The sequence below is a fragment of the Rousettus aegyptiacus genome, unplaced genomic scaffold, assembly GCF_014176215.1.
Source record: "Rousettus aegyptiacus isolate mRouAeg1 unplaced genomic scaffold, mRouAeg1.p scaffold_m13_p_1, whole genome shotgun sequence".
Taxonomy (NCBI): Eukaryota; Metazoa; Chordata; class Mammalia; order Chiroptera; family Pteropodidae; genus Rousettus; species Rousettus aegyptiacus.
In genome coordinates this window covers 1,768,808-1,785,208 of record NW_023416284.1, presented here as the reverse complement: position 1 = coordinate 1,785,208, position 16,401 = coordinate 1,768,808, and the positions used below count along the sequence as shown (strand labels likewise).

Genomic DNA, 16,401 nt, shown 5'->3' with positions numbered 1-16,401 from the left:
CCAGCAGAGTAGGACGATGTCCGATGCCCAGGACCCCGCCCAGGCCCCGGCGGCCCCTCCAGCCGTCGCTGCCCGTCCGCTCCACAGCCCTGCAGCCTGGTGCTCGGCCTGCTGGGCCGGGAGGCCGGGGTGGCGGCAGAGGGGAGCAGGCGCCCCTCCGCACAGGCGGCCTGCACACCGAGCTCCGTGTTGGCCGAGGCCACTCGCAGGCCGGGTGCCTAGGGGCCGTGTGCATGCGCGAGCTCACGCACAGGGCAGGACACGGGCCGGGGGCTTAGCGCTCAGGCTGCGGCCAGCAGAGGGGGAGGCTGTGCGATGCGGAGGGGGGGGTCCCGGCCCCCGGATGGATGTCCCGACATGTCTGTGCAGCCGCCTCTCTGGGAGCGGGGGCGGGGGCTGGCCTCTGCCCAGGTCCCAGGAAACGAGGGTGCGCCCCAGGAGCAGTGGGAGTGGGGGAGCCCAGGGCCCTCCCTGGGGCGTGTGCTTCCAAGCTCCGGCCCGCGCCGACCCTGCTGCCTCGACTGACCGATGCGGTGGCCGGAGACCTCCCTCGGGGGCGTGGCCCTTGCACAGGTGACCCTCTCGCTCAGGCGGCCACCTCGGTGGTGCCTGCATGACAGCCCAGCCCACAGGGTCGCAGATGAGGAAACCGAGGCCGGGCCAGCCACCCCCAGGAGCAGGGAAGTCCCCAGTCCCCAGTCACATGCTCGGAGGAGGGTCACCACCCGCCAGGCATGGCGAGGGGTGCACGGAGACCCCAGAGCCCCAGCGAGGCCACTTCCCACCGGTCATGTGGCACCTGGCACCCGACCGGACACTCAGAGACTCGGGGTTGAGTGACAGAGACCCCAAAGCCCGTGTGGGCGCACCGTGCCTGCTCCGGGCACCCCAGGGCCGGCCGCCACCGGCGAGGGCGGGAGCATCTCGCTGCGCCCGTCTTGCCCCCACCGTAAGGCGGGCGCCGGGGAGATTGCTGGGGGCGCGGCCCGTCTGCTCCTCGGCACGTCCTCCGGGAGCCGCGTCCACCCTCTCGTGCGTTTGTCCATCTACACTTTGTGGAACCTCCTCTGATGACCTGGGGGGCGGTAGATGGAGATCGTGTTTTAGTGTCTGTCCGGGTTCGCTCGCCCACGTCCCCACGTCCACGGCCACCGCCGCAGCCCCGTGCCCGGGCGGGGAGCGTGAAGGCGGCTTCGGCCACGCAGCTGGGCGACCGAGTCCTTGTCCACGGGTGATGACTCGGAGTGCGAATTACTTCTCCGCAGGCCCAAGCAGCCGAAGGTCAAGGTCCTTCTGGAGCCAAACCTCCCAGCGGACCGCTGAGGGACGGGCCCCCTCGGGGCCTTGGGTCGACACCAGGCGCCACGACTCAGTTTCAGGCTGGCTCTCCGGGGCGGAGCCCCCCGTGGGGAGAGGGCAGGGCAGCCGGGGGACTCCGGGCTTCTCAGCAACTTGGGGAGAGGCCTCCGTTCGTCCCCGCCACGGGACACAGAGGTTCAAAGGCGGGAGTCGGCACCTTTGGGTGGCGATAACTGCCTCTGGGGAGGCCCTGTCTCCAGCGCCTACCGGCCCCGCTCCACAGGGCCTTGGCTCGTGCCGCTCCCCTCCTGGAGTGCCGTTCATCTCCTCGCCTCCCCCTGGAGGCCTCCAGGCTTTCTCCACCTGGCCGTGTGTTCCCCGGCCCCGTGGCCCACTCTGTGGAGTAACGAATGTCGTGACGCACACCCCTCTGCGGTCCGTGCCCGGTGTCCGCGGCGTCCACGTGGGCCCGGCAGCGAGGACACTGGGCAGCCGAGCGCAGAACGCGCCCGCCGCTCCGCAGCCGGCTCCCGCTCCCCCTCCCGCCTGCCCCAGGCGGGCAGAGGCCCGGGGCAGCTGGCAGAAAGGCGTGGCTCCGGCTCCTTCCGTGCCTCCGAGGGAGGCCGCCCCGCCCCTCCCGCCTGCGGCCGCACCTCTTCACACTGCCGGTGTTTTCTTCGCTGTCCTTTCAAGGTCCGGTCGGGGGACAGCGCCACACGCCGCACCTGGCCAAGGCCCTGAGCCGGGTCCCGGGAGATCTGACTTCAGAAGGCCCCCGACCTTTGGCCTGCTGGGCCCGTGCCCCCCTCTGCAGAGAACGTCCGGCTGGTCACGGTGTGTGCCCTCCCCCCACGCCCAGAAAGGGTCCCGAGGGACAGAGTAAAGGCAGAAGGGACAGAGCGGCTCAGACGAGCGTGAAGGAGCCTGTCCCGTGGCCGTGGCAGCCGCCGGCCCCCTGCGCGCACAGCGACCCAGGACGAGACACGCGATTCTGGGACTCCAGCCGGCCAGGGAGCGGAGAGGTGTCCGCTGGGCTGGGAGGGAGAAGGCGTCGCGGCGGCCCAGAGCCCAGGCCCCGACACCCGGCCTCCACTCAGGGACACGCCGCTCGGGCAGCGAGCATCTGCTCACGGGAGCTTCGACGCCCCAGTCAGGTGCCCTCCTCTCCTCCATTTCCGATTTTTGTATTTAGGGCCCAGCGAGTTTCTGGGACCCGTGCAGCACCCGTGGGCGGCTGTCCATAACGCAGCTCATGGCGCCCGAGTGGGCATCTCTCCCGCAGACCTTATCAGAGCCTTGAGGAGAGCCGGCGTGCGAGGTGGATGAATCTCTAGGAGCAGACAGGAAGCACTCGCTGCTCGGGAGCCCCGGTCCCCACTTGGTGGGAGACGGGCCGGAGGACCCGTGCACGCACTAGGACAGCGCCTGCACACACTCAGCTCTTTAAAATGCCCGCAGAAGGAGTCGATCAGCATCTCCGCAGGCTGGAGAACGGCAGGTCTGCAGAGGGCCCTGTCCCCTTGCGGTCAGGCACTGGTGACACTCTGGGCCTGGTCCAGGTCACCAAGACCCTGCCAGCTCTGCCTTTCTCAGGTGCCTGGCTGCGTGGCTCGGGCGCCCACTGTTTGCCAGAGGCCCGGGAGGTCTGAGGCGGCGGCCGAGCAGCCGGGGCCTATGGGGGCCTGGGGGCCCGTGCCAGAGCCCTGCGACGCCGGGTCTGGGCTTACGGCAGGATTCTGGAGAAGCCTGGAGCGCGGCCAGAGGCACCGCCCCCGCTGTGCCGTGTCCGGCGGCAGAGGGGTGCACACGCGCTTCTAGAGAAGAGGGGTCCCCGGGGCAGCAGCACTCGGGGCCCCCCACACCGGGCGGGGAGTGAAGGGTGAGGCTTTTCTTCTCTTGTTGGAGGCATGGTGGGGGGGGGGGATGTCCGTTTTCCTCTGGTCACGCCATGTGAGCTCGCTAGGACCACGCCGGGACCCCCACGTGTGGGGAAAGGGAGGCCTGGCCGCCGAATGGGGCCGTAGAGTTCCCCGTCCCTTCGGGGACTCCCGAGGGCAAGGGGGTGGGGAATTCTACAACAGCAGCAGCTGGCCCGTCGCAACTCCACGCCAAGTCCACCAGGACCTTCAGCCAGGAAGGCGGTGGCCCACTGGCTGGAGGTGACCAAGTCCCCTTCCCTCCCTCCCTCCAAACCCCGCTGGGTCCCACGCCAGGCCCCCCGCCCCGTGTCTTCTGTGCCACTGACCCGAGTGCTCACACCCCCACCGCTCTGGTCCAGACCTGCTCCGGGCCCCGCCCACTGCCCCCCCCCCCGTCAGCCCCGCGAGGGGTCTGGACAACGCTGTCCTCTGCTCTCCGCGGCCCCCCAAGCTCCCCACCACCCTTAGCCTCTTTGCACCCCCATGCGAGCCGCCACCCCCTGCAGGTCCTTGCAAGGCCTCTCCTGGCCCTGGTCTCCCGCCCCGTGGCCTTTGACTGACAGCCCCTTCTCACGCCCTGCTTGGAGCCCACCTGCCCCGGAAGCGTCTCCAGCACCCTGGGCCGGGGCTGCAGCTGAGCCGGCACAGCAAGGGCGGAGGCGAGGGTCTGGAGACAGAGCTCTCAGTCCCCACGTCACCACAGCCTGCTGTGCGGGCCTCAGGGTGGGCTTCCTCACAGGGCTGGGGACGAGGGCCCTGCCTCACGGGCACAGGGGGCGGGGGCTGCGGGCCCGTGCTCGGCCCAGCCCCCCACTGGCCTGGCTCCCTGCCCCCGTTCAGAGGCGGAGGTGCTGCCCCCGGGGTGAGGCCTCAGCCCCGCGCTCCCCACCCCCATGTCTACCCCGCGCGTCCCCTTAACTCTTCCCCGCAATGGGAGAGGCGCTGAGCCCAGCAGAGCACGTCGGCCCCTTCACCCTGCCGGCTCCTGAGTGCAGGGCGACACCCGGCTCTGACCTCCAGGGGTGCCTGCAGCATCCTGGGGAGGGTCGGCCAGGGCCCCCTCGGGGTGGGTGTCTGCCCTGCCCCTCCCCCGCGCCCCGATGCTCCCAGGAGAACACCGAGACCAGGCTTTTTAAAAAGCGGGGTACGAAACTTCGCCCTCCCCGCCCGTGTCCCACAGGCGTGCCCGGGCTTGGGGCGACCTCGCCCAGGAGCGCAGCTGACACGCAGTCTGGCTGCGGCTCCGCGGGCACCCGCCCCACTCGGTGCAGGACCTCCATCCGCCGGTACTTCCCACCGCGGCTGCCGGCGGAGTCTGTGATTAACCGGATGGAAACGCCGGCAAGAGCCGACATGCGCGGGGGGGAAAGGCCCCCTCCGCCTGGGAGCGCGCACATGGCTCTCTCCGCGCCCCGCGGGCCTCGCTGGGTCCTGCGCCAGCGCCACGTGGACCTCTCCGCGCCTCCCGCCGCCCCCACCTGCCCCCAGCAGCCGTGGCGCCCCGGGCGTGTCTGCAGGACCTGGAGGCGCCGCCGCCAGCCGCCGGCAGAGGGCGCTGCGGAGGCCGCGAGGACCGGAGCCTCCCGTGCGGCTCCCGCCCGGCCCTGCGGGGCTGCCGTGCGCGGGTCGCCTGCCCGCCGGACGCACAGACGCTATTAACCGCCAGGAAATGGGCCCCGTCCACGCTCTGCCGCCCAGGGCACCGAGGGCCGGGGATAGCGGTGGGGAGTCCCGCCATCGGCCGTGGGAGAGGGCCTAGATAACGGGGTACAATGGGGTACTGGGGGTACGGCGGAGTGCCCGCTCCCCCTTCTCCCTGAGCACCCGCCCCCTGTCTGCAGCCCCAGAGCCCGAGCCGGCTGGCGTCCTGACCCTTGACCCCTCTGCCCCCACCCGCTGGTCTGTGCAGCCTGCAGAGGCCAATGGGGACGCCGGGGGCCCTGTGGTGTGGGTGGCCCCTCCTCAGTGGGGGCGATGACCCTGACCAGCCGCAGGGAGAATCTGGATGGCGCCAGTGCGCGGAGGGCGCAGGGAGGGCCAGGCGGCGGCTGTGCCCCCAGGGCCGGTCCTCCGCGAAGGCGCCATGCAGGGACCCGAGCATGGCGGAGGCGGCCGGAGAGCTGCAGGGAGCCGGTGGGGGCCAGCCGCACGCACAGCCCACGCTCGTTCCGCGAGAACCCGGCCCTGGTCCCCGCTTCTCTCATTCCCTCCCCAACGCGGGGCTCCGGAGTGGACGGACTGGCCAAGCCCAGCTCCTCCCCACAGCCCTGTGGGGGGACAAGTCACCTTGGCAGGTGAGGGGCCTCAGTCCTTCAAGAAGCATTTCCCAGGGACCCTCCCAGGCACCGGAAGCCGGCGGAGACCATGCCCTCCTCACAGCAGCCAAGAGCCAGCCATAGGGATGGGGGCTTCACACCCCCCTAAAGACAAAGGCAGCGGGGGGGAGGGGCTGGGGCTGGGGCATGGGCACCCAGGCCGGGGGTGGGGGGGCTGCAGGTGGCGTCAGCCGGAGGTGAGCGATGCAGCCAGGTACTAGGCGGGGCCTGGACAAGGTTCCAGGCTGGACAGCGGCTGGCAGAGGGTGGGGGGCCAGGGGAAGGGCGGGGGGCAGGGCCAAGCTCCGGGGACCAGTCAGAGGAACAGACCCTCGGCGCTGAAGGGGGAGCCTCGGGCCGGGCGGGACGACGGCTCCGAGGGTCCCTCTGTCTCCGGAGTCAGAGGCAGCGGACGGGTGGCCTGTCGGTCGTGCGGGGCCGTGCGGGGCCTGGCACACTCAGACGGCATGCCAACAGGCTCCTCATAAATGGGGCGCGGGGTGTTCACGAGCCCCTGGTTCGGCCAGGAGGGAAGAGTGGATTTTCTACAGCCGGGACAGGACCTGCTGCGCGGGGGGCGCGGGGGGCGGGGGGTGCTTGCCTAGGACTTGCGGGAGGAGTCCCTGCTGGACATGGATGCCCAGGTGCGGCTGCCGCTGGCACTTCGGGGGCAGAACCTGGCTGAGGGGTGGGAGCCTGGGCGGGGTCGCATCTCAGGTGCCACGAGCCAGGGAGCGGGGTGACCCCACCATCCCCCCGAATCAAGTGCTGGTATCCTCATTCCAGAGCGGTCAGTCCCGGCCCGAGGGCCTGGAGGCCCCGGGGCAGGAGGTCGGGGAGAGAATTCCTGCGGCCAAGCCCGTGCCCCACGGCCACCGTCAGCTCCGCGCTGTCCCGTCGCGGCCACCGGGGCGCCCCCTGCGGCGTCCCCCGGACGCCCGGCCCGGTCTGTCCTCGCTGTGGCCCCTCTCGGCAGCGCCCCCCCGGCCGGCACGTCCTCGTCCCCACGCCCCTCCTCGGGGGGGTCTCCCCCTGCTGTCTCCCGCCCGGGGAGCCCTTGCTGGACCCCGGGCCTGCTCCTGTCCTCTCTGGCTACTCTCCCCTGACCCAGCACTGACCAGAAACCTCAGCCATGCTGGGACCCGCCACTGGTCCTCTCTACGGCCACACGGGCATCCAAGCTCCCCCCCCCAGACTCCTCCCCGCCCTCCCACCCGCACAGCTCAAGGCACCAACCTGTCCCGCCCTTGCCCAGAGTGTCAGCTTCAAACTCTGGCCCTCCCTGGTGTCCTCCAGGCGGGCACCGCTCAGGCCCGTCCTGCTCTGCAGGTCAGCAGCACGGGACGTCCCCCGCCTCGAGGCTTCAGGAAGCCCACGCTCCCCTCTCCCTCCTCGCTGTCCCTGCCCTTTCTCGCCCCGGCGATGGCCGATGGCCGATGGCCGGCCAGTGAGCATCTCTCACACTCCAGATGTTTGCTTTCCACTCCGAAGCCCCCGCCTGCTGTTTCCCACAGGGTAAATGGCCACCGCCTTCGCCCGGTCCCTGAGGTCAGAACCTTGGCCACCCCGACCCTGCCATCCAGCCCCTGTGCAAGTCCCATCTGGAGCCCTGGCTCCCACCTGGTCCAGCCTCCAGCCTCGGCACTGCCCCCCGTGGTCTGCCCTCAGCACTGCAGCGGGGCACCTTGGAGGACGCCCGTGGGACCCTGTCCCTCCTCCCTCCGTGAGCCTTGAACGCGGGGTGCTCCATGTCGCCCCTGAGGCGGCACCGTCCGCGGGGGGGAAGAGGGTGACCTGCAGGCCGCTGCGTGGGGCGCGGGGAGCTGTGTCCTCACGCCGCTCCCGCACCGGGGACGGGGCTCCGCAAGGCGGCCCGCGGGGACCCCGCGGGCGCTCCGGCGGCCGGTCGCCTGGGTCCCGGCGGGTCTCCAGAATACCGAGGGCGGCTGAAAACTCCTCACTCACGTTCGACCCGTTTCTTTACTTGCGGCGGAAGGTGCTTTGGGCCAGACACCATTTCCTCCGTCAGACAGACAGGTACACACAGCGGGGAAAGGTCACACACACCCTCCCTCGGGGCAGAAACAGGGAGGGACGAGCCCTCACAGCCCGGCCCGACCCAGCCCGGCCCACCCGGCCCGCCTGGCCGGGCCAGGACCTCAGAACTGCGACATGGACACTCGCTGAGGGGAGGGATGAGCAGATGGATGGACGGGGCCCCCTGCCCTGTGGGGCGCTTTACGGTGACGGGGCCGGCCATTGCGGGCGGGTGTCAGCGGCCCCCTGCTGCCCACAGCGGTGGGTCCGTACCCCTCACCCCGGCGCCCAGGGGCGCCTCACGGCAGGCTCACCTAGTGTACACTGCAACACCCGCTGCGTTAGCGGAGAGGGGCCATGCCAGAGCCCCCCGTCCCCCGGGACTCGGTACCCACGGCCCCGCTCTGTCTGCCTCCCGGGCAGCAGCTGTGCCCTCCACCTGCTCGGTCAGCCCCGGGGACCTGGCGCGTCTGGAAGTGAGCCCAGGTCCCCGGGGCTCAGGTCTTGGGGGCCAGGGACAAACCGCAGCCCCTTCCCCGCCCTCTGTCAGGCCGGCCGCCCCTCCGTGAGGCTGGCCTGCTGCAGGTCCTTGCTCTGGAGCCCCAGCCCAAACCATGCAGCTCACGAGAAGCCCTCCGGCCCTGCCAAGTGAGCAGGTGCCCAGGCGAGGATGCTCGGGGCTCCCGAGCAGTCTGGCGGCCTCCAGCCTAAGCCCTGGGGAGAAAGGCGACCCCCAGGGGACGCTGAGCTCTGGGCAGCTGAGGGCAGGGCAGGGGAGGGCGGGACAGCCCTCGGACCCTAAGCCTGGCATACAGCACCAGCCCTCAGCAGAGGGGCATCGGAACCCCGGACGCTGTGAGGCGGCCACCCAGCCCTGAGCACAAGCTCCCCCCTCCTCCTCTCCCCGGCTGCCGGTCCCGCCGGCCCCCAGAGCTCCTCCGGCATGGCAGGCACCTGCCTTACGCCTGGGGCCAGCCCCGGCCCCTCGGCGCCTCCTGCCTGTCTGGGTGGCAGCGGGTGCCGGCCGGGTCGCAGACAAGACAGCGGCCTCCGAGCCCTCCACCGCGGCGAAGCCCCGCCAGGGCCCCCAGGAAGGATGCGGACGGGTCCCCGAGTAGGCGTGGGGGGCACGCGCACCTACCGTGCCGAAGTGCTGCATGGGGTCGCTGACGTAGAGCATGGTGGGCACGGGGGCCCGGGCTCGCCGGGGAGCTGGGGGGCCGCGGGCCGAGGCATGGGCCTGGGCGGCCGGGGGGCACGGGGGCTGGGCGGCCGGGGGCCCCCGAGCCGCGGGCGCAGCCGAGCGCGCGGGCCGAGTGTGGGCGCCGCCTCGCGCTCCGTCTCCCTCAGTCCTGTCCACGCGCCGCATCGCACAGCACAGTGGCGCCCGCCCCGCTCCGCGGACCTGCTCGCGGCCGCCCGGGCAGGCCTCGGCTTGCCCGCTGCTGCCAGCGGACGCCGCGGCGGGAGGGGCGGCGTGGGCGGCGGGCTCCGAAGCCCCTCCCGCTCCTCCTCCGACGCCGCCCACAGGGCGCCCTGGGGACCACTGGCCTCCGCCCCTGAGCAGAGGGGGCCAGCGCGGGCCCCCGAGACCGCGGTCGGCAAGGCCGGGCCACCCCAAAGGGAGGGGATGGTGTCACGGCCCTGGAGCCCGTGGCGGAGCCATCTCCCTCCCGCCAGGGCGACGTGGGGGTCCACCATGGCCACCCCAAAGGGCCGATCGGAGAGGGCAGACACTCGGGGCGACTGCACGCCCCCCGGATCTTGCGGGGAGCCTGGCCACGGAGTGAGCAGCCTGGCGGGGCCCCGGGCTGCAGACGGAGGGTGAGAGCCGGGAGCCCGCCTGCTCCAGGCGCCTGGCCCTGAAACAGGGAGGTGGCCCAGTGGGGGGAACATGGGGACCTGGGCGCCCCGTGCAGCAGCTGCACGACCCTCGGCTCCGCCGCGGGTCCCGTCTGGCGATCGCCTGGCAGGCAGCGCGGTCACCACCGCCCCCTCTTGGGGAGTGGGCCTGGCCCCTGTCATTAACCATCTCTGCAGACTCGCGCTCGGCACAGGGGCCCGGGGCCTCGCCGGACGCACGCAGGGCATCGGCGGGCGCACACTGATCACGTGACACCAGGCCGCCGACCTCCGATTTCCAAGCCCAAAGCCCAGCCGTGCCCCCGCCTGCCCAACGAGAGCGTAAGACCCGCTGGAGAGACGCACGGAGGCCCTCGTCCCCCCGCCCGTTTTTGCCCAATTGCCCACCTCCTCCGGCCTCCCAGAGAGCGGGGGCCAGCGGGCTTGGTGGCGGGAGGCTCGGCCCGCTGTGCACCCAAGGAGCTCCCAGGCTGACAGAAAGAGAAGGGGCGGGGGTCGAGCCCCCAGGCACTGCCCCGAGGGCCCGGACCAGGAGCCCCGGCTCGGCCTCGGGGCCTTGGAGGCAGCAGCGGGAGGCTCGACTCCGCTGCTCGGCACATGCCGGCCTGGGCCCCCGCGACCCATGTGGCCGTGGCTGTCGGCTCCCAGCACGAAGGCCTCCCCCACTCACAGGGAGACAGTCGAGGAAAACGGGTTTATAGGGTGGACCGAGGCTGGAGGCAGCAGCCGGGGGTCTTCCTGGCCCGGAGCCTCACGCCGACCCCAGGAGGCCCTGTCTGCTGTGAGGTCCCTGCGGGACGGTGCTGGGCAGGTGGGCTGCGTGGGGGGACAAGGAGCCAGGAAGGAGTTGTAGGAGGACCCTGGGGTTGAACCCCCACTTCCCGTGGGGGGTTGTGCGAAGTTGGGCAAGTTCCCAGGCGTCTGGGAACCAGCGTCCTCGCCTGTCACAAGCAGTCGATGGGAAGCGTCCCGCCTCGGGCCCCCTGCACAGGGCTGGCCGGGGGGCGGGGGGAGGGGGTCGGCGGGGGGAGGGGCTGCCTCTTACTCCTGCCCGTTTTGTGAGTAGTGGAAAGGGGAAAGCGGACGGAAGAGGAATTCCCGGTGAAAGGAGCCGGGAGTGAGCACGGGAGGGGGGGGGCACAGGGGACGCCCAGGCGTGGCTCGGTCCCACGGTGGCCCCCGAGAGGCCGAGGTGGCCCCACGAGGGTGACGACGTCACCCAGGACTAGGTTGTGAACTAGTCGACTCTGAGTTGATCGAAAGGGAGAATCCCAGTGGGCTGGGTCTCGTCTGGTGAGCCCTCCGGAGAGGCTGGGAGGCACCGCCCAACGGCCTGGGACGGCGGCACCCGACCTCCGTGACACGGGGACCCGGGACGGCGGCGCCCGGCCTTTGTGGCACCAGGGACTGGTTCGCTCGCTCGCCCGCTGCTCACCTGTGGTCATACGGCCCCGTCCCTAACAGGCCAGGACCTGTGCCAGGATCGGGCCGCAGCCTGGGGGTGGGGGACCATTGGCCTGGAGGACCGAATGGCCAGGTTGGGAAGGGGCCACAGCCTCACGGAGCTTAGGATGGTGGCCCCTGGTCGACAGCCAGCCAGAGAGCGGGGACCCACATCTGCAGCTAAGGGCTGAGTTCTGCCAGCAACCAGAGCCCGGAAGAGGTCCCCGGACTCGGACGAGATCGCGGGCCGGGCCGGCACTCGGGGGCAGGCCGGTGAGACCCCGAGCAGGCACCGGGGGCGCGTGCAGAACTGCTGCCCCACGAGGCTGTGGGGTAACAAGTGGCTGTCGTTCTACACCACCGAGTGTGCGGTGACTTGCCCGGTGGCCGTGGATGACTGGCTCACCAGGAGAGCGAGAAAGGGGTCAGCCCTGGGCAGAGGATGGCCGGGGCTCCGTGGGACCTCGGGCCCTGGGATGGCCGAGGGGCTCTGGCTTGTGCCCCAGGGGCCAGGAGGAGCCGGCCACAGGAGAGCCCCAGATGGAAGCTGCCCAGCGGGAGGCGGGGTCGGGTCCGGAAGGCCTCCTCTCCCCAGCCCCGGTGGGGGCACCGAGGCCGCAGCGGCTGCACCCACCCGCACGGCGCCGGGGACGGTGCTGGCCAGCGGGGCCTGAGCCCGCACGGCGCCCACACGGGGAGCCTGGGCCAGCCTGGGGCGCCCGGCAGCCCTGAGCACACGCTTCCAGCCGGAAAGCACAGCTCCCAGGGCAGTGCCCGCGCCCCGCGCATCCCTCCCGAGTCCTGGCCATCGGGGGGACGGGGACAGGGGACGGGGACGGGCCAGCAGGCGCCTCTGCCCCAAGGAGCCGAGGCTCCTCCGAGCTTGGTCGTCAGCTGCTTCCTCCAGGCAGCCTCCCAGGCAGGCCCCCCAAACCCTCAGCACCTGCTGCTCTGGCTCTCACTCACCGGGAACCTCAGCCCACTCGCTACTTCCGCAAGCCAAGGCAGTGTCATTGGGCCAGGTGGCTCTGTGACTCGGCAGCTGGCCAGGGCTCAGTCCTGTGGGCCCCAGAGACCCTTCCCATAGGTGCCCGTTGAAGGGGGGGCTCACTACTGCCCCCGCTCCGGCCCCCCCCCCGGGGCTGCAGACCCCCTTGAAGAGGGATTTCACGCCGTCCACCCGCCCATCCCCTCCTGGGGCTGCTCCGGTTTCCTGAAAACTCCTAGTCTGGGGAGGAGACACCCCAGGGCGCCCACCCTCCCCCTGGGCCAGGGGAGACATGGCCCCCCCAGCCAGGGGGGCTGCCCTGGGCAATCGCGGTGCCTCCGAGCTCCCTGGGGCACCTGTCCCTCTGAGCAGCCTGCCAAGGCCCCGCGGGAGGGGTGGCGGGCCCTGCCAGCTGCGCCCCAGCCACGCTGGCCCACCTGCCCACGGCAGCTGTCGCCAGAGAAAGGCGCCCGGAGAGGCGGGAAGGGGTCCAGGGACGGGGTGACTCTGCAGGAAGAGGAGTGGGGAGGAGGAGGGAGCCCCGGACTCTACGGGGAGACTGGGGAGGGGCCGGGGGAGGTGAGTCATCCCCCTTCCACGCATCCTCGGAGCTGGGGGACTTGTCCCTTGTCCCTTGAACAGAGCAGCTGAGGGGGGTGGAGACCCTTGGCCTGCAGAGTGTGAAAGCCACCAGCCCCAGAGGACCAACGCCCCCCCCAAGATTATGCCGCCCAAGCTGAGCCCTTCTGAGAGGAGCCCCACGACTGACTCTCCCCTGCGGGATCCCAGCCCTCCGCCCTCGGGGGGCTGAGCTGGGCGACTAGGTGGGGGTAGCTCCCAGGACTCAGGAGACAGACCTCCGAGGGGCCTGCGTTTGGGGGTCCCTGCTCCCTGGACTCAGGAGACAGACCTCCGAGGGGGCTGCGTGTGGGGGTCCCTGCTCCCAGGACTCAGGAGACAGACCTCCGAGGGGGCTGCGTGTGGGGGTCCCTGCTCCCTGGACTCAGGACTCAGACCTCCGAGGGGGCTGCGTTTGGGGGTCCCTGCTCCTAGGACTCAGACCTCCGAGGGGGCTGCGTTTGGGGGTCCCTGCTCCCAGGACTCAGGAGACAGACCTCCGAGGGGGCTGCGTGTGGGGGTCCCTGCTCCCTGGACTCAGGACTCAGACCTCCGAAGGGGCTGCGTTTGGGGGTCCCTGCTCCTAGGACTCAGACCTCCGAGGGGGCTGCGTGTGGGGGTCCCTGCTCCTAGGACTCAGACCTCCGAGGGGGCTGCGTGTGGGGGTCCCTGCTCCCTGGACTCAGGACTCAGACCTCCGAAGGGGCTGCGTTTGGGGGTCCCTGCTCCTAGGACTCAGACCTCCGAGGGGGCTGCGTGTGGGGGTCCCTGCTCCCTGGACTCAGGAGACAGACCTCCGAGGGGGCTGCGTGTGGGGGTCCCTGCTCCCAGGACTCAGGAGACAGACCTCCGAGGGGGCTGCGTGTGGGGGTCCCTGCTCCCTGGACTCAGGACTCAGACCTCCGAGGGGGCTGCGTTTGGGGGTCCCTGCTCCTAGGACTCAGACCTCCGAGGGGGCTGCGTTTGGGGGTCCCTGCTCCCAGGACTCAGGAGACAGACCTCCGAGGGGGCTGCGTGTGGGGGTCCCTGCTCCCTGGACTCAGGACTCAGACCTCCGAAGGGGCTGCGTTTGGGGGTCCCTGCTCCTAGGACTCAGACCTCCGAGGGGGCTGCGTGTGGGGGTCCCTGCTCCCTGGACTCAGGAGACAGACCTCCGGGGGTCTGCGTTTGGGGGTCCCTGCTCCCTGAGCCCGTGGTGGCAGCTCATGTCCCTCACGGAGGGAGGTGGGGTTCGCCTGACCGTCGGCTTTTTCATCGTCATGTAAGAGTCCGGCAAGCAGCTGCTTTGCCTGTGCCCCGAGGTAAGTCCCTCCCAGACTCCGTCCTGGATGGACAGGCCGCCAGCTGCACCTCCGGGCAGAGCCAGGCCGCCCGGATTGGGCTCCCCTCCCAGAGAGCCCTGGGCGCCCCGGCGGCCGACTGCCCGGCGGCCCTGCATTTCCCTTCCGGCTCCTACGGCCCCAGGAAACCGATAGAGAGTGAACCCCGGAACCCTAGGCCCTCACCCCCGACCCCGGTACGCCTGCCCCCTCCCCCACCCCCAGTCCCCTGATGGGCGTGTCCTGATACGATCCACGAGGACCCGTCAGCCTCACAGGGTCGTGTCTGCAGGGTCTCGCTTCAGCAGATAGCATCGCTACAGCTGGGCTGAAGCCAATCCCATAGGGGACACCGAAGGCCGGGAGGGGGGCCCAGGGGTCAGGACCCTTGGGCCCCGGGAGCAGCCGTCGGCACAGAGAACGTCCCTTAGGGAATACGCTGCCTCCGCCTTCTCGCCCTGCGCCAGGATGACTGCCGCCTGACCCAGGCCCACCCTGTCCCCGCGTCTGCCTCAGTTTCCCCGTCTGTAGAAGGGGCGTTTGGCGGGGCTGACCGGACGAGCGACTCCCGCCCGCCCTGGCAGAGCGAGGCGCGGGCCCGGCCGTCAGAGGCCTCGGATCCAGCGTGAGGGTCTCAGGGGAGCAGACGTCACGGGGCTCGCTGCCCGCGCCCCAGGGCTCGACCGCCCCAGCGGCTGCCCCGACCCAGTCCCCTGGGGCCAGCGGGTCCCGTGCCAGCCCAGCATCCAGACGGAGACAGACGGAGGACACGGGGCCCCTCCCACCCCCTCCTCACCCCTGCTCGTTCAAGCGACTGGGCCCCCCCGGGCCCCACTACTAGCCAGAGGCCCAGGGCGTCGCGGTGTGTTGGGGTGAGGGCTCCCACTTTCGGAAGACGGGGCTGTGGGAGGGGCCCAGGCTCAGTGCCCCCCTGGCCTCCAGAGCTCCCAGTACCGCCTCCGTCCTGCACCCTGGACCTGGGCCCAGTGCCCGACACAACCGTGCTCAACCGCGGGGGCCAGCAACCCGCACGGCCACCGTCCAGGGGCCACGTGCACCTGCGGGAGCCCTGGAGAGCAAGCCCGTGGGCAGGACAGGCCTGGCGGGGCCGCCCCAGGCAGGCAACCTCGGGGCTGCCAGAGACGGCAGGTCGCTGGTCCTCCCCAGGGCCAGGGGCCCTCGCGCTCCCTCCGCGGGCCCCACCTGCCTGCCACCCACATCCTGGCATGCCAGGTCCCAGCAGTGGGGGGCCCGAGGGAGGCAGGGATGTGGTGGCCACACGGTTACGACGGCCGTGGCTCCGTGCCAAGAGGAGCCAGCAGGGGAGGGCCCGGCATGTCGGGGCGACTCACGGTGGGCTGCGAGGGCCTGCAGCCCCTGCCCGCCCCCCATCACGGCTCATCCCTGTGGCGGGAGGAGCCCAAGTCACCCCATTCCATCCTGACCCTGTTCCAGGGGACCTGGCCGACCAGAGGCACAGGATGCTCAGGGATGGGCACATGACCATGCTCAGACCGCTGACAGGCAGGCCTGCTGGAGGACAGGCCTGAGGGGTCCTCCCCCCAGGGGGGGCGGTGCTGGCGGGGCCTGGCACCCTTCACCACGAGAGAAGGGCTGCCCAAGAACGAAGCCGCCACGGGGAAAAGGGAGCCAGAGACAGAAGCCGCCGTGTGAACACCTGGATCCAGCCGTGCCTGAACCCGGCGTGCCCCCTGGGGACCGTCACGCGAGCCGACACAGTGCCAGTTTGGCGACGGAAACGTCCTGGCCACCCCACAGGGGCCGCCGCACGCCGGGACCCTGCTTCCCGGCGGCCTCCGCGGACGCCGGCCCCACTCACCATGGCAGAGGAAGCGGCCAGGCCCTGCAGCTGGAAGACGTCCATGCTGGCCTCGGCGCCGCCCACCCCGTCACCGTCGCCCTGGCTCGGCTGCGGCAGGTCACAGTAGGTGCTGTCTGGATCCCTGGGGAGAGGGGCAGAGCCGTGAGCCCCCGCCCCCCCGGGCCCGGAGCGCGGAGCAGCCCGCATGTCTGCCGGCCGGCCGGCCGCTCAGGGCCCCGAGGTCCTGCCGGCTCCTCTGCTCCTGTGGCAGCTCCCGCCCCCTCCCGCCTCCCGTCTGTGCCCCTCTCCGGGGCAGGGGTGAGCTCCAGGAGACGTGGCCACACGTGGGGCTCTGTCCTCGTACCGGTCCTGGCCCCGACCCCTCCGCAGAAGGCCCGAGGCGGCAGCTTCCTGGCCGACCTGCCCGCCCAGCCTGCCCGAGCTCGCCGGACGAGGGCGCCCAGCCCCAGGGCCCCCCGAGGGTACGTACAGGGAGCTCCACAGGTTCTCGAACGTGGCTCCCTCCTCGGTGGCCGGGGCGCTGCCAGGGCACTGGGACATCCTCCCCGCACTGCGCCCCAGGGGCCACTCGCTCTGTGAGGGAGGAAGGGCCCCAGTGAGCGAGCGCCCCGCAGAGGTCCCATGCTCCTCGTCCCGCCCTCGGGGGCTCGGCAGGGCCGCGACCGGCAAGGACCCCGCCGGATGTGGCCGGGCGCTCGCCTGTCACCCTCCTTCCGTCCTGCCCTTCCCAGGGCAGGAAACCAGACCGAGGCCCTGG

The 16,401-nt window shown here is 71.5% G+C and overlaps 1 protein-coding gene across 1 annotated transcript in view; it reads right to left on the bottom strand.

The window, feature by feature from the left end:
• TP73 (tumor protein p73) overlaps positions 1-16,401 on the bottom strand; it is a 43,826-nt gene that overhangs the window by 20,835 nt on the left and 6,590 nt on the right. Inside the window, exons 2-3 of the mRNA XM_036227942.1 lie at positions 16,114-16,217; positions 15,642-15,765 (exon numbers count right to left, since the gene is read on the bottom strand). Coding sequence (XP_036083835.1) covers positions 15,642-15,765; positions 16,114-16,184 — 195 coding nt within the window. The 5' untranslated portion in view covers positions 16,185-16,217. The remainder of the gene's footprint in view (positions 1-15,641; positions 15,766-16,113; positions 16,218-16,401) is intronic.